Source organism: Serpula lacrymans, assembly GCF_000218685.1.
Source record: "Serpula lacrymans var. lacrymans S7.9 unplaced genomic scaffold SERLAscaffold_7, whole genome shotgun sequence".
NCBI lineage: Eukaryota > Fungi > Basidiomycota > Agaricomycetes > Boletales > Serpulaceae > Serpula > Serpula lacrymans.
In genome coordinates this window covers 801,324-821,148 of record NW_006763296.1, presented here as the reverse complement: position 1 = coordinate 821,148, position 19,825 = coordinate 801,324, and the positions used below count along the sequence as shown (strand labels likewise).

General features: G+C 46.2%; 11 protein-coding genes across 11 annotated transcripts in view; 7 read left to right on the top strand and 4 right to left on the bottom strand.

Annotated features, from left to right (window-relative positions):
- SERLADRAFT_369699 (uncharacterized protein) overlaps positions 1–502 on the bottom strand; it is a gene marked incomplete at both ends in the record, with an annotated part of 1,215 nt that extends 713 nt beyond the window's left edge. Inside the window, 2 exons of the mRNA XM_007318404.1 lie at positions 49–328; positions 403–502. Of these exons, the coding sequence (XP_007318466.1) occupies positions 49–328; positions 403–502 (380 nt within the window). The remainder of the gene's footprint in view (positions 1–48; positions 329–402) is intronic.
- Positions 503–639: 137 nt separating this feature from the next.
- SERLADRAFT_467772 (uncharacterized protein) lies at positions 640–3,021 on the top strand (the record flags this gene model as incomplete). The annotated part of the gene is made up of 14 exons (XM_007318403.1): positions 640–798; positions 903–1,035; positions 1,100–1,124; positions 1,181–1,256; positions 1,314–1,432; positions 1,485–1,796; positions 1,852–1,866; positions 1,931–2,099; positions 2,174–2,178; positions 2,243–2,372; positions 2,434–2,492; positions 2,553–2,595; positions 2,654–2,697; positions 2,762–3,021. 14 exons carry the CDS (start codon positions 685–687, stop codon positions 2,772–2,774), a joined length of 1,257 nt encoding a protein of 418 aa, XP_007318465.1.
- Positions 3,022–3,210: 189 nt separating this feature from the next.
- On the top strand, positions 3,211–4,799 carry SERLADRAFT_467770 (uncharacterized protein; the record flags this gene model as incomplete). The annotated part of the gene is made up of 5 exons (XM_007318402.1): positions 3,211–3,421; positions 3,477–3,806; positions 3,939–4,010; positions 4,108–4,376; positions 4,429–4,799. The coding sequence occupies 3 exons, from the start codon at positions 3,692–3,694 to the stop codon at positions 4,329–4,331; spliced, it is 411 nt and encodes a 136-aa protein (XP_007318464.1).
- Positions 4,800–6,848: 2,049 nt separating this feature from the next.
- On the top strand, positions 6,849–8,065 carry SERLADRAFT_438062 (uncharacterized protein; the record flags this gene model as incomplete). The annotated part of the gene is made up of 2 exons (XM_007318401.1): positions 6,849–7,776; positions 7,863–8,065. 2 exons carry the CDS (start codon positions 6,849–6,851, stop codon positions 8,063–8,065), a joined length of 1,131 nt encoding a protein of 376 aa, XP_007318463.1.
- A 546-nt stretch (positions 8,066–8,611) lies between these two features.
- SERLADRAFT_467767 (uncharacterized protein) lies at positions 8,612–10,176 on the top strand (the record flags this gene model as incomplete). The annotated part of the gene is made up of 8 exons (XM_007318400.1): positions 8,612–8,735; positions 8,831–8,944; positions 9,002–9,161; positions 9,225–9,251; positions 9,318–9,411; positions 9,471–9,606; positions 9,677–9,817; positions 9,882–10,176. The coding sequence occupies 8 exons, from the start codon at positions 8,682–8,684 to the stop codon at positions 10,068–10,070; spliced, it is 915 nt and encodes a 304-aa protein (XP_007318462.1).
- A 255-nt stretch (positions 10,177–10,431) lies between these two features.
- SERLADRAFT_348978 (F-actin capping protein) lies at positions 10,432–11,747 on the top strand (the record flags this gene model as incomplete). The annotated part of the gene is made up of 7 exons (XM_007319039.1): positions 10,432–10,643; positions 10,833–10,946; positions 10,999–11,081; positions 11,145–11,266; positions 11,330–11,392; positions 11,470–11,571; positions 11,631–11,747. 7 exons carry the CDS (start codon positions 10,432–10,434, stop codon positions 11,745–11,747), a joined length of 813 nt encoding a protein of 270 aa, XP_007319101.1.
- SERLADRAFT_467761 (cyclophilin-type peptidyl-prolyl cis-trans isomerase) lies at positions 11,642–12,765 on the bottom strand (the record flags this gene model as incomplete). Its single annotated transcript, XM_007319038.1, has 6 exons — positions 11,642–11,990; positions 12,053–12,265; positions 12,338–12,499; positions 12,558–12,596; positions 12,654–12,689; positions 12,753–12,765. 6 exons carry the CDS (start codon positions 12,753–12,755, stop codon positions 11,940–11,942), a joined length of 504 nt encoding a protein of 167 aa, XP_007319100.1.
- A 67-nt stretch (positions 12,766–12,832) lies between these two features.
- Positions 12,833–15,087, top strand: SERLADRAFT_467759 (uncharacterized protein; the record flags this gene model as incomplete). Its single annotated transcript, XM_007318399.1, has 10 exons — positions 12,833–13,059; positions 13,121–13,619; positions 13,695–13,845; positions 13,901–13,953; positions 14,005–14,198; positions 14,258–14,366; positions 14,419–14,473; positions 14,528–14,660; positions 14,717–14,750; positions 14,804–15,087. 10 exons carry the CDS (start codon positions 12,865–12,867, stop codon positions 14,851–14,853), a joined length of 1,473 nt encoding a protein of 490 aa, XP_007318461.1.
- Positions 15,088–15,303: 216 nt separating this feature from the next.
- SERLADRAFT_438057 (uncharacterized protein) lies at positions 15,304–16,928 on the top strand (the record flags this gene model as incomplete). The annotated part of the gene is made up of 3 exons (XM_007318398.1): positions 15,304–15,420; positions 15,481–15,839; positions 15,902–16,928. 3 exons carry the CDS (start codon positions 15,304–15,306, stop codon positions 16,926–16,928), a joined length of 1,503 nt encoding a protein of 500 aa, XP_007318460.1.
- A 53-nt stretch (positions 16,929–16,981) lies between these two features.
- On the bottom strand, positions 16,982–17,541 carry SERLADRAFT_467757 (uncharacterized protein; the record flags this gene model as incomplete). The annotated part of the gene is made up of 4 exons (XM_007318397.1): positions 16,982–17,041; positions 17,097–17,166; positions 17,225–17,313; positions 17,372–17,541. The coding sequence occupies 3 exons, from the start codon at positions 17,464–17,466 to the stop codon at positions 17,135–17,137; spliced, it is 216 nt and encodes a 71-aa protein (XP_007318459.1).
- A 128-nt stretch (positions 17,542–17,669) lies between these two features.
- SERLADRAFT_449218 (uncharacterized protein) lies at positions 17,670–19,773 on the bottom strand (the record flags this gene model as incomplete). Its single annotated transcript, XM_007318396.1, has 8 exons — positions 17,670–17,839; positions 17,892–17,987; positions 18,041–18,509; positions 18,563–18,735; positions 18,794–19,258; positions 19,308–19,430; positions 19,483–19,599; positions 19,654–19,773. 8 exons carry the CDS (start codon positions 19,771–19,773, stop codon positions 17,777–17,779), a joined length of 1,626 nt encoding a protein of 541 aa, XP_007318458.1.
- Between the last annotated feature and the right edge of the window lie 52 nt (positions 19,774–19,825).

Here is a 19,825-nt window from a genome sequence, read left to right as displayed (position 1 = left end):
GAACGCAATGCAGCTCGACACAATCCCTATGCCAATCCTCTAATGCACCATTTCGCGCAGTTCTTTTCTGTCGTCCAAGATACATTCTCCACTATTTTTGAAATTTGACGTCCACGGCCATCAGTTAATAGATCCAGATCGAGCCCTGAAGCCAGTTGTTCAAAGAAAGGTAAGAAGAACTTGTAAGGGTCAGCTGCTTCGGCCGCAGAAACGTATTTCTTGTCCAGGACATCGTGAAGGAGCGCAGCCAATTCGACGACCAAGAGGTCAGGTTTTTGCGAAGGTAAAGCGCGTGCAATTGACAATGCTGTCTTTCGAACGCGTTCGACTAGTTGAAGGAGGATATCGGTCGTATTCGAGTTTGAGCATACGCTAGTTGATGCGTACGCAAGAGCCACTGACCATGAAACGCGTCGTGAGAAGGGTCGTATCTAGCCATAGTTTCCACCATGAGCTTTTCAGCTGCTTCTACAGCAGCCTTTTCTTGAGGCGTAGGATACATTGGATTCTGATATTGTGAGCTTATAAGCTTGAGGCTGCTGGTGGTCTTTCAAGCAAGGCTGAAACGAACGCGATCCATGACCAAATTAGGAATAGCCTTCGCACGACATTCGCGTGTGTACTGTTCCTTGAAACTGCAATGAGTTGACCGCCATAGACTTTCTCTCAATTCCTGCTATCATCATGGCAGCACGATACAGCCATCTAAATCGACTATTGTTATTCACTCTTTTGTGTTGTCTTGCCTTGAACGTTGTTAGGGCTTCAGGTAAAGATGCGGAGCCTTTGGTAGTGCGGGTCAGTGGTTAAAACCGTTACACATTCATAGCTGTCACTCTGATAAGTTACTACTATAACGTTTCGCATACGGGCTCTCTTTTTTGTATGTATTCTGCCAACAGGAAACAGACATCCATGAATGTGCTCCTATCCAACGTCTCAATGCTCTCAAACTCGCAGCAGAGGAAAAGGAGTCTCCTGTAATGCGTCAGGTCTTTGCCTGGCTGTTTCCTTTTGGTCCTGGATGGAACTCAGGTCAGTAGATGCAAGCGTCATGCCTATTATTTCGTCTTTCTGAGCACGTCTTGTATTACTCAAGTCCTCGGAACGTTCTACATCAGCTCGTGGGTTCAGACATTATCAAAACGCGACCGGAACGTATACTGATATTTGGGACTAGGGTCCCTAATTTAATTCTGGCCTTTATACCTGCGGAAATTAACGCTAATACCTTAAATACCATGACCGCATTTGCGGTTAGTACCACAAATGCGTGTTTCGTAGGATCTATGCTATAACGCCTCTCTTTGCAGACTGGAGGCCTACTTTCTGACGTGTTTTTACATCTTGTCCCTCATTCATTCATGGGAGAGCACCAAGATCCCGGCGTGCACTTTGTGATGGTGGAGGAAAAGAGGAATATCCTTATTGGGTCAGTTGATAGTTCATGTTCGTTTCACTATGCCTCATATATGACTTTTTAGGCTAGGGATTTTCGTTGGTTTTGCGACGTTTTTTATTATGGAGAAAACATTGCGAGTTTTGGGAGGTGAAGACGAGTCAGGCGGCCATTCTCACTCACATTCGCATTCGCACTCGCATGCTGAACCCTCAAAAACTTCAGCGACCACCTCTGGCGCATCCGTGTCCTCATCAGCTGATGGACTCCGAGAACGCGGCCCAAAAAATACGGCCGCAGATCATAAAGTAGATTCTGACGAGCCTCACAATTCTGCAACATCTCCGTCGAAGTTATCGGCATATCTCAATCTTTTTGGTGACTTTGTACACAATATGTGCCGTCCATCATTTCTCTCTTCTTTCCCAAATCTGATTATTGTGCTAATGTAGCACGGATGGTCTTGCGTAAGCGTCCCTATCTATTATTCTTGTATTACACGTAACCGTCCTTTTTCAAATACCTTGTCAGTATGGCGGCCTCCTTCTACTCGTCTCCACTTATTGGCGCGACAACCACTCTGGCTTGTTTTGCGCACGAAATTCCTCACGAAATAGCCGATTATTCGATTCTTGTGCGAAGTGGATTCACTAAACGAGAGGCCATGCAGTCACAGTTTTTGACTGCTATCGGCGCATTTGTATGTTTACCGTTGCTCCGTTTTGGTAAACTTCTTATGACCTAACCCATACCCCTTCGCTCTTAAATGACTAGGTTGGGTAAGTGAACCTTATCCAGTAGCGCCGGATTTTTGTCATTCTGATCGCACATGACATTATGCAGAACGTTTATGGGAATTGCGATACACAACCTTTCCGCTTCCGACGTGGGCAATCAATCCCCAGACTTGGCAGCAGGGGTACAGCAAGCTGCCTCTGGCATATTGGGCACAACGGTGCAATTCGCAGATCTGGTAAGCCCGGTTTCATTTATGAGCGTTGGATCTGTTTTTAGCTTATCGCTGGCGTCTATAGGTCATTCCCTTTGTGGCCGGAGGATTCATGTACATTGGTGCTGTAGCTGTTCTACCAACGTACGTCCAATTGCGCAGTATGTGCTGTAGAAGCTGCTGTTAATTTGTTGCATTATTCAGACTGTTGGCCGAGAGCAAAAGTGGCGCACAAGCTTTGCGTGAGGCACGTATTCCAGTTTTTTTTTCCCCGGCCGATTATGAGGCTGACATAAATGCGATAGTTTGGTGCAATGGCGTTTGGTGTCCTATGCATGTTTTTAGTCGCGTATGTGTATCCATTTGATTATATCTCCGCTATGAAAGTATTGACAATATTTTGCATCCTGCAGGTGGAACGAGTAGCCGAGTTTCCTACTTTACATTGCGTGGAACTTGTACTTTACACTTGACACGGAAGCACGTCCATTGCCAGATGCGCTGAGCCTGGTGTTTGCTCCAGAACAACCGATTTATGCCCGCCTTCGGGTGCCCTAATGAAGTCTGCGTGTGTCGTCCATGGATGGAAGTAGATAAATGAAGTGCTATGCACACTAAAATAGCTGTGAATACGCGTGCACACGATGTGACTTGTAGCTGACGTATTTGAGGCAGAAAAGCGAAGACAAAGAGGATGTGAATGATTTGAACATTGATTGAAGGACGGCTCCATAGGGAGGTCAGGGGCAAGATCCGACAGAGCCACCAGCGTTGCCGGCACTGATGCCGGCGAACGTGCGTGAACGGGTGGCAACCTGTAGTGTACTTATATCCACAAGCCACTTCGTAATTTCAGACACACGACCAAGTTTCGGACAGGAAAAAAAGTTCCATCTCACCAACACCTGCTATTGGTATCTGGCTACTTTTCTTGTGCACCACTGGCATCTCCCACAAGTTTCCCTCTACATTGGTCTTCGCCTCCTTTACCCTCTCAATCGTTCCTTGGGTTTCTTGAAGAGTCCCAACGAACCCTAGAAAGCTTCCTCTGCCTTCTTGCCCAGCTTTAGCACGTTAATATCTTCGCTGTTGTTTTTCTGCCATCTCACGCTCAGTGCCCTCCGACAGAGCACAGCAACTCCGAATCACTTTAAAAACCCCCAGGTTGCCAGCGATATTCGCACACCCGCGAAGATATCTTCCAGCTCCGATAGTGTTCTAGTTACCCGCCAATCAGCTCCAGTCTTGTTTATGCAAACGCCTTGAATTTACACCGCTGGCAAGCTCATCTCTTTCCATCTCAATACTTTTGTTCCTCCACGTCATATTACTCCGCATTTACCATGGGTACTAAAGGACGCGAAGTTCCTCGTGTTGTTTGTTGCGCAATCCCGATAGCTAGAGCTGCGGGCAAAGTTCTAGTCATCACCAGTCGAAAACGGCAGGACTTGTGGGTTTGTAAGTCGATGCTTGCAGACTAATATCCCTTTCCTGTTCAGTCCATTGTCACACTAACTACGTCAGCCCTTCTTTCGTTTACGGACTGTTTTCTCCTGCGTCAAACATTCGCTCACTGACCTTTGTCCGTAGTACCAAAAGGAGGATGGGAACAGTCAGATGGGACGTTAGAGGCAGCAGCCTCGCGGGAAGCCTTGGAAGAAGGTCTCACCCTTTGTCTCCCTCTCCGTCTCCTCACCTCCTAATCATAGACCTATTCCCTTCCTGCCTATATTGCATGACATGTCACACCCCTCAAAAGCTGGTGTGCGCGGCAAGATTACGCGATATGTAACGACGATACAATCACCATCGACGACATATCACTTCTACGAACTTGAAGTTGCATCCCTCGACCATGACTGGTTGGAAAGCAGAGAGCGGAAAAGAGAATGGGTTGACTATGCCGAGGCCCTGAGGAGAGTTTCTTGGAAAGGAGAGTTGGCTCAGGGGCTCATGTTGTCATCCCTGGCATCTCAGCGGTAGTTCATTAAGAGAAGCGTTGACGCCCCATCGTGAAATATTGGGAATGTACGTGTATAGCTAACCATCTGCTTTATCGTCACTCATCGTGGTTTTTTAGGAGCTATTCCATTGACTTTTTTTGTTTTTTTTTCTTGTTTTTTTTTTTTTTGCATTCTTCCGTAATAGGAATCCATCTCCATCAGCATACTCTACTCATTCGAACGATACCAACTATTCCATCTTCGCTACATTCACATTTGCGCTGTTCGCACTCTGCCTTCACTCTACTTGGCACCATTTTTCCGTGCATAACTCGCTGTTATCTGCCGTACCACTCTCACCCTTCAATATCTATCAGCCACAAGGGTCCAACTGCAGTGGTCTCCCCCTGAAATAGATAGACGATAGCGGTAGCCAATCATGCGCTTATCATATGTTATGTTCGTTCTTAGATGTAATTTTATAACAATACTAAAGGTTCAAGGAAGTGCCAAGCTGCTATAATCTGGTGAATGTTGCCACAGTCCGCAAAATATTTCTGTTCCTTCATAGCACTGGAAGCCTTGATTATAATTATTGATAAGGTACTCTTTTCGCGCGCCTTAAGGTAATACCTTGAGATACTTGGTCTTCCTGTGCAGTCCTTGGCATGGAGTTCAAGCCGCTAAAATCGTGAGTGAGGCCTTATCATGCTACTGCGCTTCCACTAACAGCAATACGCATAGCCCGTCATGATCAGTGATCGTACAAAATTTACGGTCAATCCAGCTACAAATGTACTTATGGCCAAGCCATGCTGCAGTGCATACCATGGATTCGTACTACATCACTGCCCCATCATGGTGTCCATATTGGTTACCCAACATAAGTCTGGTGCTTTTGTTCTCTCGTGGATAGCCACTGTCCAGTGCTTGGCAGTGGCTCGATGTGTGTTGTATGTGCGTGTCTATTGATTTTCTTAGGTATTCAATGCTAAGATCACACTAGTAGAAACATGGCTTTGACATTTATGGGTGCAAAAGCGCGCGCACTCGAGCTAGTTTTCGGGTGTTCGTTTCCGCGCGCTTTACCATCCAAGATTGCTATTGATACCTGCTGTGTGGCCAAGACGTGGGCGGTAGGGCGCATACAATGACGTTATTGCCAGATATTATATCCAACGAAACCCACCGGACACAGGTGAGCACTAATGATATTTCGAACATTGCCCCCCCTACTGATGCATTCGGGTCCTTGGTGTCTACTTACAGCCAGTACGACTCCAGTTGGCCCCTAAGCCACAGAACTGGGTTTTATTAAAAAAATACTGACACACAAACTCGATAACGTGTCTGGATGTCTGAACTTGAAAGGCCGCTTTCTCCATAAATGCGGTTATCTCGGAGAGGGTACTCCAGGGAATTAACGAGATGGCCTCTGGATCACACCCACGTCCATAGCTATGGCAACCTATTCATGCTGACTTTACACATTCACTCGCATTGACGCTCATTGTATAAAAACTGGCTCATCATGGCCCTATCGGCTCACTCGAAAATGTAAGCACTGTTCATCTCTACTTCGTGCATCGAAAGCACAATCGGCCAAGCATTGACACCGAATTTTAATTCTTTAAGGGTATATCTTGTTGGGCATTTCAATCCAAACCATAACCGACACATGTTGCTTGTGCAAGATTGTGCGTTGGTCCCCTGACCTCACTTAGATTCAATGGCCACAGATCGCGCTCTTTTTGCCTCATGTTCTCTGTTATTTGGGACAACTCCGGATTACATCAAGTGTAGTGTCCATGCGCTCTTGTTCTACTGCGAACTTGAAATCAGCAGCAGTGGTGTGACACAGAATCTGAAATAAAAGGGTACGGGCATTCAATACTCTGATCGTTGTTAGCAACGGTGCTTTTATTTCAGAAAGGCACGATGTAGAATTTAAAAAGCGGTCATATTGACTATATTCCTGACTAATCCCATAGATCCCATACAACTCGGGGCCACAGGCCTGGACGTTCAGTGTGTAGTACGAAGCATGATGCATGATGCCCGATGAAAACTCTACAAAAAAAAGGCAGTGTTCCGATCCGATGGTGACTCAGAGGAGACGAAGAAAGTTTGATGCTCTTAATTGACCCAGGCCTCGGCGGACACAACTGAGGGTCTCCATCACTCGTTTCGGAAGTTTCTGATTCGTGGAAAGGGATTATTGTCACTTTTTTCAGGACTGGGGGCGCAAGACGTTTCATATTATTTCGTTTTCTAAAAAACTACACAGGAAATGTGGGGTAATGACCAAAAAAAAAAGATAAGATAGATGTTTTGACCTACTCAATGACTAAGCGCCCAAAAGGGTTCATTCCATCCGCATGGAAACACAGCCACATGCTTATGAAATGAAAATCACCCCACTCGGGCCCTCTGTCACCGGTAAGCCAAAGGGTATTACAGTGAAAATACCAACTACCAACTACCGACAACGACCTCCACCCAACGTTTGCCATCGAGTCTTTTGGTCCCAGGTCATCTGGAACCGTATATTTGCCATATGATGTCTCTGTTAACCCCTTCTGAGTCGCACGCCTTCCAGTCTTTCCTGTCCTCGCTCGATTGCTCTGATTTTTCACCAGAATGGGACATGCAGCTCGAGATCGCTCACGATGATGTACAACCTGCGCATGGACGTGAAGCTCTCGAAAAGGCAACGAAGGATCTCATGGCGCTTGATGCTGCTGAAAAGTGGAAGTACCCTCTCGTTTCGCAGCCACCACAACCTCTCCGGGAGAGGTCGGTTACACCAATGAACCGGGATCCACATCCACAAGCCAACTGCTTTTCTTTCCTGTATTCTACCCGCCAAAATCAGCGATCCAGTAACCCTTCAAGTGAATTTACCCGTACCAAGTCAAAGTCCAAGTCGTTGCCAGTACCGGTCCAAACTAGCGCACGCTCTCGGCTCCATTCTCCCCCTCTTCACCGTACAGTCAACCCAATATCTGTGTCTACATCTTCTGCACGCCACCAAAGTCCATCCTCTTTGTCAAGCCATTCGCCTCTCGATTCGTCAGCATCGTCGTCCACCTTAATACCACCTGTTGCATCATTACCCCCATCTAAGAGATCACCGCCAGCAGAAACAACACATTCCAACAAACGTCCACGTCCTTCTCCTAGCTCTTCCCATGATACTGTTATTAACTCGCGTTCCAATTCTTCAAGCAAGCCGACACTGTTATCGCCTTCACAAAAGAAGGCCAATCATATCCAGTCAGAACAAAAACGTAGAGCGAATATCAGGAGGGGGTACGAAGCGTTATGTGATACTGTTCCCGCACTCAGAGAGGCGATACAGCTTGAGGAAGAGGAGAACAATAGGAAAGGAAAGAAGAGAAGAGGACGAGGCAAAACGAACGAAGATGGCGACAAGGTAGATGGACGAGCTGGACCGAGAAGTGAAAATGTTGTTCTTTCGAAGAGTAAGTATCGTTGATATTTTGCTCATCCTCCCTGCTCTTCCTTTTCTTTGATTGTGATTGAGCCTGACTTTCATCTATTTGCATAGCAATCGATTATATCAACGACCTTCTATACGAACGAGAAGATCTATTGGAACGAATGAAAACAGCCCAACAATCCCTTCCCCATAACCATCCTTTGCTCAACCGTGATCGATTTTCGACTCCGCCACTATGGGAACGTAAATGGACGGGCGGCGAACAGAAGGATGGCGACGACGACGAAGATGAAGAGGAGGAGGAAGACTAGTCAAATAATCCTCAGTTTCGTTTAAACCTTGAGAGTTTCCCCGCAGGTAGCCCAGTGGTAGGCTATAGGACAACAGGATTGGATTGTATTCCCTTCGTCAATTAATTACGACCCGGTGGAGGTGGAGGCACACATTATTCAAGTTATGTCTAACTTAAAGCACCTTTTTGGTTTGTTCTTCAGCATCTTACGGACAACTTTTCACTTAATGTATTGGGCATGCACTTCCAGGTCTTAACTACCCGCATTAAATACATCCCTCTGTACTAACTACAGCTGGCTTAGCCTTGGTTACAGTAATCCTTGCTTGCTACTATAGCTTAGACTACGGTTGTGGGCGTATTCTCTCGCAGTTTGACTCAGAGTAGTATGATATGCTGTTTTCTACATGCCAATCAGCTAAACTATAAGAGGATCGTTCCAGGATAGTAGCATTTTTGAGTGCTTGTGCTCTCCTTGCAGGCTTTTTGCATGTTGTTATCGACCACGTGGTTATCAAGATGAGGGGGCATGACTGATCTCAAAATCATCAGGCTTTTCTCTTCCGTCTCTAGTTCAGCTCATCCAAAGTTCATACCCGGTATATAACCAGCTGATACCTTTGCGATAAACACAAATGACCGACCCACGGAATCAAATGGCAAACCCCCGGAAGCGCAAGTACCGTTCGGTAAGTAGTTTTGTAGCTATTGTGCTGCCAGTGGTTATCCCACGACTTCAAGTTCCACTTTAGCTGATGCCTTTTTTGATTGTGTGGTTGACCAGGACGGAACGCCGACATGGGGTAAGCCTGTGATTGATGGACCGGGAGTCTGGGTGAGCTGCGTGAAAGGAAAAGAGAGGCAAAGTGTCGGGGAGCTGTATGATCTATTCGAATCGGTATGTGCACTTCGAAATTACAATTTGAGTGGAAATATCTAAGCTGGAAATGACAAGGTCGCTGCTGAAGTATGGCCAACAGAGGGAGCAGGGCGCGTGGCCGAAGACATCGCAGACTGTTCTGATGCCGAAGAATTAGATGACGACTTGCCAGTGGAAGCTCAGATTGCGAAAGAGTTGGCCGCTATCAAGCGGCCTCGGAAACAACAACGTTTTGGTATGAAATATCACCCGCTATAATTACTGTCAACTTACGACAACGGTCCATATCATTATCTAGCAAATTGTCAAACGAATACACCCTGTGGTAAGTGATGGGATCATATGCTTCGGCTCACCTCATGTGCTGTTCTCATGCATGTCTCCCTACCAGTTGTGTTTATATCTTGCAAACCTCCTGTGGATCCGGTGAGGCTCGTAACGACCCATATTGAAAACGTGCAAAAAACGGGTGTGGCTCGAACGAAGTGGGTATTGTCTGTCGTCTCTGCCATAAACCTACATAAATTAAATCCTCGACGAGCAGGTATGTTCACCGTTTTGTACCGGTATCGGGGTCGTGTACGGCCAACCTACCAGAAATACGATCACTCTGCCAACGAGTCTTCCCCCCTTTTTTTGCTCAGCAAATTGAGGACGACGGACCTTCACAAACGTATCGTGTGAGTGCGTTTGCTCTGATATAGTTTTTATATCATGCTACTTCTACCACTGACTAAAATACTATAACAGTACAAGATTGAGATACGGACGCGAAATCACAACACAGTCCCGCGGATTGATCTCATTCAAGAGGTAGCAAAATGCATGCCCCAAAATTATCTTGTCGATCTCAACGATGCTCAGGTTTTTGTCCTGATAGAACTTTTCAAGGTTCGTTCTGATTTTTTTTTTTGACTGCATACTAGCTTCTTCGCAGCTAATGATACACTTCCAGAGCATTTGCGGTGTCAGCATCGTAAAAGATTATTATCAGCTGCAGAAGTTCAATGTCATGGAGCTTGCAAATATAAAGAAGGCTCAGGGGGATGATGGCACGGAACGTGTGCGGGAAAAGGGTAAGGATATAGCAGTAAAGGAACAGGAACTTCGGGAGGTCGTGAGAGACACTGATGACAGGGTGTAAGAAAAGAACTGTCGCTCTGCTGGGTAGTACCGATGATCTAGTACCATTGCGATCAGGAAAGAAAGTTACTATCTGATGCGAAATGTCATTCTTGTCTCAAGAGTACTTCCTCCTGCTATCTCCGGGACTTTCCAGTTGGATTGTTACAATGCCACCGTGGCGGTGAGATATGGAAATATCCAATACTATTACCTTATACGGAATCCATCAAGCCCTTGTCACGTGCCACCAATCACATCTAGAAGCGACTTGAAAGACATTCTTCAATCTTAACATTTCTATCGGTCTAAGCTACACTCACTCGATCTGAAACTACTCGAAACTCACATTTATTCAACATCCCACATATTATTCGGAAAATATGACCGATATAGTCGATTCTATGCTAGATCTCATGCGCCGCCTTCCTCCAACCCGAGTGGAAGAAAACGTTGCGGCCTTGGTTGGAATCTGTCCCGACTACGCAGATGATCTACTAGGCAGCGTTGATCAGCCTTTGCAGGTGAAAGTAGACCACGCGACTGGACGGGAGTATCTTGCTTGCGATTACAATAGAGACGGGGAGAGTCACAGGTAAGTCAAACATCAGCTTCTTGACCAGAGATAGATGGGCGGTCGAGATCACCCACGCATTATCCTATCGCTCCTGATGCAGGCGTGGGGACTTATCATTCGAAGCCAAGCCCATAACCAGAGGCACGAGTGATGTGGACCGAGATAAGAAATCTAGCTTACGGATATCTCCTGTGTTTTTTTGGCTAGGTCCCCGTGGTCGAATGAATATGATCCTCCGTTGGAGGATGGTACAACGCCGTCTCCGAAACTTCGCAAGCTCGAGATATCTGCCAACGAAGCCTTCGATACTTACCGAGAAATGTACGAAGTTACTGCTTCTAATGTTCACGCTTAACAAATGGCGTTTGAATAGGTATTACGAGGGTGGCGTGTCTTCAGTATACCTCTGGGACTTGGACGACGGAGGATTCGCAGGCGTGGTTCTTCTCAAGAAAGGTGAATAGCCCTCAATCGTCCCATGACCAACTACGTGGAGACTGATGGATTTTGTGCCCCCAGTCATGAACTCGTCTGCTCCTGATGAACCTTCGGGAACATGGGACTCTATCCACGTTTTTGAAGCTTCAGAACGTGGTAGGCAAGCACACTACAAGCTGACATCTACGGTTATGTTGCAGCTTGTTACGCGGCAAAATGGAGAATCCGAGAAGCGGCAGAATGCACTCCCGGCTGTGTCTCAGAAGACAGCAACTGAGGGATGGAAGAAGGACGGGGAGTTGAACCTGAGTGGAAGTATGACGAGACAGGTGGGTTCTGATCATCTAGCTCCGATTCTCGGCACACATGACATTTCCTATGTTGATGCCCTTTCGTATTTCACCAGATTGAGAACGATTGGCCTCTACATGATTTCTCCTCACATATCACTAATACGGGCAAGATGATCGAAGACATGGAGATCAAAATGCGGAACCTTTTGCAGGAGGTAGGTCGCCGCTACTTTGACTTGGAATATCATTGCCATATCCTGATATCAATCTCAAGGTGTACTTTGGCAAAACACGCGACATCATATACGATTTACGAAGCGTCGATGATTTGGAGAAGGCGCGAAGACAAAGAGAATTGCAAAAAGAGCTAGTAGGGTTTATCAAGCGATGATACCAACGTTCAGACGTACATTCTAGAGTAGGGTGTTCTCTGTTGTATATTTAGTGCCACGAGCGGTGTATTACGTGGGATTACCTTTGAAACAACACCATGTAAAGTTGGAAACAGGACACAGTCTGCAGTAATACTTTTGTGATAATGTCCATCGAGTTGATATACCAGAAACAAGAATACGATAGTCATTCAACGTGATACCAACTGTGCATCAGCGATCGGATTTGCGTGGATAGTTATCTGAGAGATAATATGAGTCATCCAGGGTCACTCATCAATTGATTGCTTGGGAGTAGGCTTACATGTGTCAATTTGATCTCTGAGAGTGGTCTGTTTTTCGGGTTGACGGGAGCGCGTTCCATGATGTCAAGAGTTGAATCTGCGCCATCTATGACTTTCCCGAATATAGTATACTTGCCATCAAGATGGGGTTGTTTGGCGTAGGTTATAAAGAACTGGGATTTGTTGGTGTCTGGACCAGAATTCGCCATAGCAACCATACCACGGGCGTTGAACTAGAGGAGAGGTACAAGGCAACATTTAGATCAGCCGGAAGAATCGGACCAATTGTCCCGAGCATACGATACCTTCAAGGTGGAGCGTATCTCGTCTGCAAAAGGTTTACCCCATATGCTCTGACCACCCTTGCCGGAACCGGTTGGATCTCCAGCTTGAGCCATAAAGCCTTTGATGTTACGATGGAAAATGCAATCATCGTAATACTTAGACGCGCATAGTGCGAGAAAATTCTGATCATGGGCGGCCGATCACGACAGGAAGAAGTTACTTGAACGGGAGTTTGCGTACCTCTGCCGCCTTAGGTACTGCCTCGCAGAAAATTTCTATCTGTGCACAATGGTTCAGAAAGGGCGTTAAGGAGCGAGCTTGCTGCATGAAACTCACCTTCAGCTCGCCGAGTGTTGTATGCAAAGTTACAGACTAAATAATAGCAAAAGTCAGTGGTAATGCCCGAGGATCATGGCGGAGAAGAGGAAAGCGCACCATTGTAACGTGTGACGGGATCGTGACGCAAGGGGTGTGACCTTGAATCTTATAACGTTGAATGCTGAATTTGGACAGATATGCGACTGTTTTCTTTTCTCTTCCTTCCACAATGATGCGAACATCGTCCATCCGTAGTCAGGAAGACCCTCTGTCTCTGGCTCTGCGTCCGCCTGTTACAGAGACAGATGCAGAGAAACATATGCGTTTGCAGCAAGAGTCAGAGGCACGGCGCATATCAGAACAGATTGATGAAGACCTTAGGCAGGAGCGCGAGAAACTAAAGAAGTCAAAAGGCGATGTTAAGGTTTTTCAGACATCCTGTATGCATATACTCGAACAAAAGTACTGACTATCATCATCATCAGCTCCTACTACTAGGGCAGGCAGAGTCTGGCAAATCGACACTGCAAAAGCAATTTCAGTTGATGTATAGCCCAGCTTCCCTTGAGAGCGAGCGTATGTCATGGCGAACAGTCGTATACTTTAACGTTGTTCGTTCCATCAGACAGATTCTATCCACCCTCGAGTCCTGGGATGATGTCGACGATGGCAGTGACGCTCACAGCACCATAGATCGCCTGGAAGACACCGAAGATTTACCATCAAAACGGCGTAGTTCTCCAGCCAGTTCGCAGATTGGTGTTGCTTTATCCCCACCATCCCCAACAAATGTCCAAGCACCCGGTAGCCCCATTAAATCAGGGCACGGGCCCTCGATTGCTGACCTTCGTCGTCGTCTTCTTCCTCTCACGAACACCGAACCTCAGTTAGCGGATCGGTTGAGCGGGGGTGTCACCGTCGCCGGCTCGAAAAAGGGTGAAGTATTCGTCAGGAGTGGTTGGCAAGCTAGGACGAAAGAAAAAGGTAATAAATTGATCGGAAGGTGGTCAAAAAAGATTTCCGAGACCTCAGAACTGACAATTGAGCGTGCTGGCACAGCCTTATCGGTCATCGATGCCGACCCTTTAGTGGACGATGTTGCTACCATGCTGGATCAGTCTCAGGACGAAATCAAAGCTTTATGGGAACATCCAACTGTGAAGTCCTTGATCGCGAATAGGAAAATAAAGTTAGACGAGTGGTCAGAATTGTAAGTTATTCATCACTTATGCGTCAAATTAGTCATTGTAACATATCGGTTTCAGCTTCTTGAATGATATAACACGTATTGCAGGGCGCAACTACGTGCCAATTACAGGTCGGTGGCACATGATTTTTTGTAAGATTTAACTTATACAGCGAGTAATAGATGACATACTTCATGCACGTATTCAAACTATGGGTGTTGCAGAGCATATATTCGATGTTGATATTCATGGAAAGACGGTAACTTGGCATCTATTTGACGTAGGTGGCGCTAGGGGTCAGCGGCATTCATGGGTCCCCTACTTTGATGATGCCAACGCCATCATATTTGTCAGCCCTATCAGTGCCTTTGACCAGGTATGATTTTTTGAGTGGTCTCCGCATCATTTGTTCACATTTTTCCTACCTTTGTCCAGTATCTTGAAGAAGATCCCCGTACCAACAGAATCGACGACTCACTGCAACTATTCACTCAAATTTGTTCAAATCCACTCTTGAAAAGAGTTCATCTAGTCTTATTTTTGAGTGCGTTAGTCGTTTCCATCAGATGGTTGTCGTTTTTGACCATACCGTTCAGACAAGACGGATATCCTGAAAAAGAAACTCGACAGTGGGCTGTCAGTTTCCAAATAGTTAGTTCTGTTCCCGGTGCCTTTTGCACCACGTGCTAACGCCGTTTCTCTTAGTATCCTTTCCTATGGCGACCGCGCCAATGAGTACGAGTCGGTTGTACAATACTTCCGTGCTCACTTTTTGCAAGTGCATAGGCGGAACAATGAGAATAGACGGGTGCTATATACCCATTTGACCAGCGTTGTGGTATTTCTGTTTTACTTCCTCCCCTAACTCATGTACTCATCACATCCGTCGTCCAGGATACGAAAGCCACACAGAGTATCATTGGAAACGGTGAGCTTGACTAAGTTGGTCATATTGACGATTCTAACATCCGAGTGTCACAGTTCGGGACTCTATTTTCCGAGGATACTTACAATCTGCTGCACTCGTTTGAAAGTCTTAATAATTTGTCTGTTTGCTGTTTGTAGTCGGTTTCACTTTTTTTTTTTTTTGCTCAAACATAACTGCCCTTGTTGTAGAATGCGCTCATCTCATATAATAGTGCTTGTCAATGGCATGTCATTGTGCCCATGTTCTTTCACTTGTTTGCAAGCCCTTAATCGTGTATTGGAATTGTTAGCTTCAAATGCGTTAAATCTTTTTATTCGACGTTGACTTCATTGTTATGAACAGATCAAATTGCAGCGTTTTCTTACTATCTACTTCATGTTTTGAAAAGGACTTTTGTCCTTCTCGCAAGCAGGTGAAGTAGCATACAGAATCGGACGTACCAGATAAGAAAAGCAGATTATGGATGAACTATAATAGTACCTTGCGTTAACAAGTTAGTCCACATTTCGGCAGGAAAGGGCCAGCTGATTACACATACCATGCGATCCGTGCGATGGATATGCCTACTCTGACAACAACTCCAGAAATCAAGGTGACCTTCTGGCCGCCACTGTTTCTACAGAGAAAAATATGGGTATTGAACGTCTTGCGACGAGATAACATTGCATGGGTTCGTTAGATCTCTGATCCAACCTTGAGACTTGTCTTATATCGTAACACATCATGCCAGGTTGTTGACCTTGGATGTGGAGAGGGTGAACTCCTCGCAACGTTATGCCAGCCCGCACCATGGCTACCATCCGACAGAGAGTTGTTAGAAACATCTAAGCAGCCAAACCTTATCAATATTCTTACTAGAAACCACCCTGAAGAGGAGCATGAAAACGAAATCCGAAACCTGCACCCGCGACGTCTCGCAGGCCTCGACATTTCATCTAGAGACCTTAAATACGCTGTAGAATGCACTGCTCCATCAGCTAGAGAGCCGTACGCGCGTTGGGAGCCTCTTGAAGTTCAGATATGGAAAGGTGGACTAGAGGCCATCAATCCAGAATTCACCAACGCAGAATGCATAGTTGCTACCGAGGTGTAAGTCCGTTTACATTTTCCTCTCCAACATACAACATCCAAGTCTTATTCACGTGCTGGAGTGTTGAACACCTCCCTGATGCCATCTTATCTGATTTTGCCCCCGTCATCCTTGGGGTCTACCACCCCCGCATATTTCTGATGACAACTCCTTCCTACGATTTCAACGCAAGATTTTCTGCTCCCGATGCACCACGCGATGAAGGATACCCAGATCCAACAGGGCGCACAACGCGCATCTTCCGACACCAAGATCATAAATTCGAGTGGACAGTGGACGAGTTTGTGCAGTGGTGTCAGGAAGCAGCAAACGAATGGGGATACAGTGTCGTTACCAGCAGCGTTGGGACGGCACTGGAGCGAGATGAATGGGGCAGAGACGAGGAGTTAGGCGGTGCAAGCCAAGTCGCCGAATTTCGAAGGCTAGATGACAGCCCTTCAACGGAAATGAGATCGAATAAGCGAAAGAACGTACTGGAAAGGGCCTTGGGGAGGCCAAATCACGAACTCCTGGCTGCGCATTCCTATTTTTCGCATGCTAGTGCTGGGAAACCTAGTTCGCTTGACCACGTAGGAGACCTCATAGTGACAAACATGGAGCAACGAGGGGAGGAAGTCACCAGAATGGAAGGGCTGTGGTTCATACCAAACGTGAGCGTGTCATGCGGGGGCCGTATAGAAGTGATGATGGATGCCATTGAGATACACACCAAACTGCGGCTGCGAAAAGATGGGGGGAAAAGAAGTGCTTGGGAGGTCGAACTCGTTGGCGGTATCTCTCGAGCGGTTCTAGACTGGCACTCACATTGCGAAGAAGAGCCACACCTTGATGAAAAGCAGCTCGATCAAGACTGTCTGTATGAAGATGAACAAAGTGAAGTGACCGACGGAGACGAAGACTACATAGAAGCACCCTGGACGGACTCAAACCTCAGTGAGAATAACCTGATAGAAGAGGATATATCTGCTTGGAACCTTGATGTTAACACATGGGTCCAAGCTGATGCTGATGGCGGTATTTGGGGAAAATGGGATGAGCCAGCACTAGACAGCTGGGATATTGATGAGGACTGGAACAAGGAGGTATGATCACCTTATATAACTGCAAAAGAACTTAGAATCTAGCGGAGAACTAGTATTTGCTGGAAGAAGCGCAAGGATATGAATTAATGAAGTAGTGCTATCCGAACAATGTTATAAAACTGCATTTCTGGGTGAGTCAACCTCACTCCTCGAGGTACAATGACAGAGACTTGCCTGGTTATGAATCAAGCCCGAGCAAATACATCTACCCATTAGCTCTCAACCTTTGGTGACCTGTAGGGTTCTGTAGTACATGTGCATTTGAGCAAAGCGAAATAGATGAAACTGAGCTGTCTACGTACCAATCAAAGGATGCAATTGTGCAAGGTATGTAATCATCCACATGAGATAGCAGACCGCCAGAGTAAGCGCAATGGACGTTCGAACGAGCCTGTACAACATCAGGTGTGCAGTTTAAGTGAAGTTTCCGAGTTCAAAGTTGAACCTACGTCTGCTGAGGACCCTTAGGAACGAACAGATAGCCACAGGCCATAAGGCCCACAGTGACTACGAGCAAGAAGAAAATGGGGATTAGGGAGGCCATGGTTGCAGCTATCTACGACGACCTGAGGTTGCTCTGGTCACGGTTTGACTGTGCGGTATAACTTATGCGAGCAACAAGCAAAAGTGGTCTCAGCCACTATCGATAAACAAAGATAAACACTACGCTACTGGGTACTTTCGCCTTCAAGTTTGCCTCGATGTCTCGATCTCTACTGGTCGCTCAATGGCTTTGTCAGAACGATAATCAGAAAACCGGAAATATTCTATTTCTATGAATTCCGATAATATTGATAAAGCAAGGTAGCATTATTATATCGGATTTATGTGGTATAATTGAACAAAATGTTCTCCTAGTCGAATGCTCTACGTCTATAGCAGATATTGCGAGGCTTCTTCGGCATGGTGATCATAGTCTGCAGACATAAGTGTCAACTAATGTACAAGGTCAGCTAGAGTGAAACTTACATGGTAATTGTTAGCAGGGAATGTGTCAGCCTCCAACCGTAACTCAACACGACGAATGATAGTCGTAATGACGGCACCCAGTTGAAGGTAAGCAAACTACGATTGATGCATGAGTATTCATATATTGTTATAATATTTTTACGACGTACCTGTTCACCGATACACCTATGTCTGCCTGCGCCAAATGGTTGATAGGGACTCTCGGTTCCTTTGCTCACAGCACCAAAGCCATAATCAATCTTCTCCCCATTTTCATCTTGGTACGTGTCGTATGCCCGAGCAGCCTCGCCTTCGGGGTCACTCCACCTGCTAGGATCCCACTTGCCAGGGTTAAGCCATACACGTGGATCCATTTGACTGACAGCGGGTGAAGCAAGTACGAAGTAGCCTTTGGGGACGACGTAAGTGCTATCTTTCGAAGGAGCAGAGAGTGTAGTAGGCACAGGCACATCCGAGCGAACTTTGCGCATGATACTATGGATGGGAGGGTGAATGCGTAAAGTCTCGCGAATAACAGAGTCGAGAACGGGTAAATCACGAATATCTTCGTAAGTCATAGATCTGAGCTTTCCATCGGGGGTCCTAAAATTTTTGACTTGTTCTTGGTAAAGTGCCTCCCTACACGTGACTGTGAGTTTACGACCTGGCAGAAGCCCAATAAAGATACATACTGCACTGCAGGGTCTGCGGCGAGATGCAGAAGCGTCCAGGAGCCGGAAGCGGAACTAGTGTGTTGACCAGCCATGAGAAGGGCGATCATAATGTGAGCTATTTCGTGATCGGGCAGGGGTCTGCCATTGCGATACGTCTGGTCCCTCAAGGCAGCAATCATGTCATGCTCGTGCTATAAAGAGGTAATTCGTCATTCACACTGTAAACCAAAACAAAAAAGGCAGACTTACATCATTGTTACCTTCCTTGCGCTTGCGAATAATGTTGACATAGAATTCACTCATTTTCTTGTGAGCCTCATCCCGGCGCCGGTAGCTGTCGAGCGGGAGGTTTGGGAACATGAAGTTGAGGGGCGTAAATCCACCGTCGAGAGCGTTGTACAATTCCGAGAAAGATTTGTCCAAGTTACTACGAACCTCCTTCCCTTGCAGAGTCCGCGAAGCAGTCAGAATGGTAATCTCAGACATAGCAGTCGCCGCGTCAAACCGTCCCCACTCGTTGATGTCGTTCATTTGGTAGATGAGGAAAGAAGGGTCATTGCGCATAAACTCATCGACTTCATCCTCTATCATGCCAACGTAACTCCGGAAATTTTCTGTCGAAAGACCAACTTTAACGAACTTCTTTTGCTCCATGAACACTTCATTGGGAACGTCATACACGACGTCTTTTCCAAAAACCGGGGTTGTAAGATGCTGAAGCAAATTTAGTAAATGAGCTCATGTGACTGGACGAAAACCTTACCGTGTAAGCATCTTCCGCAGAGAATGCTGTGGATTTTCCACCCAAGATAAAGTTGTTACCCTTGGCTCCCAGGGCAACTGTGACCTTTCGTCCGAGCAACACAAATGTGAAGACGTCGCCATACTAATACAAAGAGGGTCAATGAAAGAAACGAACTCATTCAAAGTATATTAACCTTATCTCTGCATTTGAAGAAAAATTTCAGAGGATCGTTACCGTATTCTATGGCGGAACCAACTATGGGAATCCAGTGGAACACATCTGGAGGTAGTGAAGGGTCACGAGGAACAACCTAGAGCAAACCGTCAATTTACAAGGCAATGTAAAAGGCAATACGTAGACATACAAGCTGCCTTAAGACGTTCAACACGATGGCAGCAATTGGGGTATACAACAAGGCTAGCAAGATAGCTCGACCAGGCGATGTAACCACATAGTTCAGAACATAGTCTAGAAATGCAGACATGTAGCCCGTGACAGCGACGGGGCTTTGGTGCGACATGGAAAGGGTGTTGCAG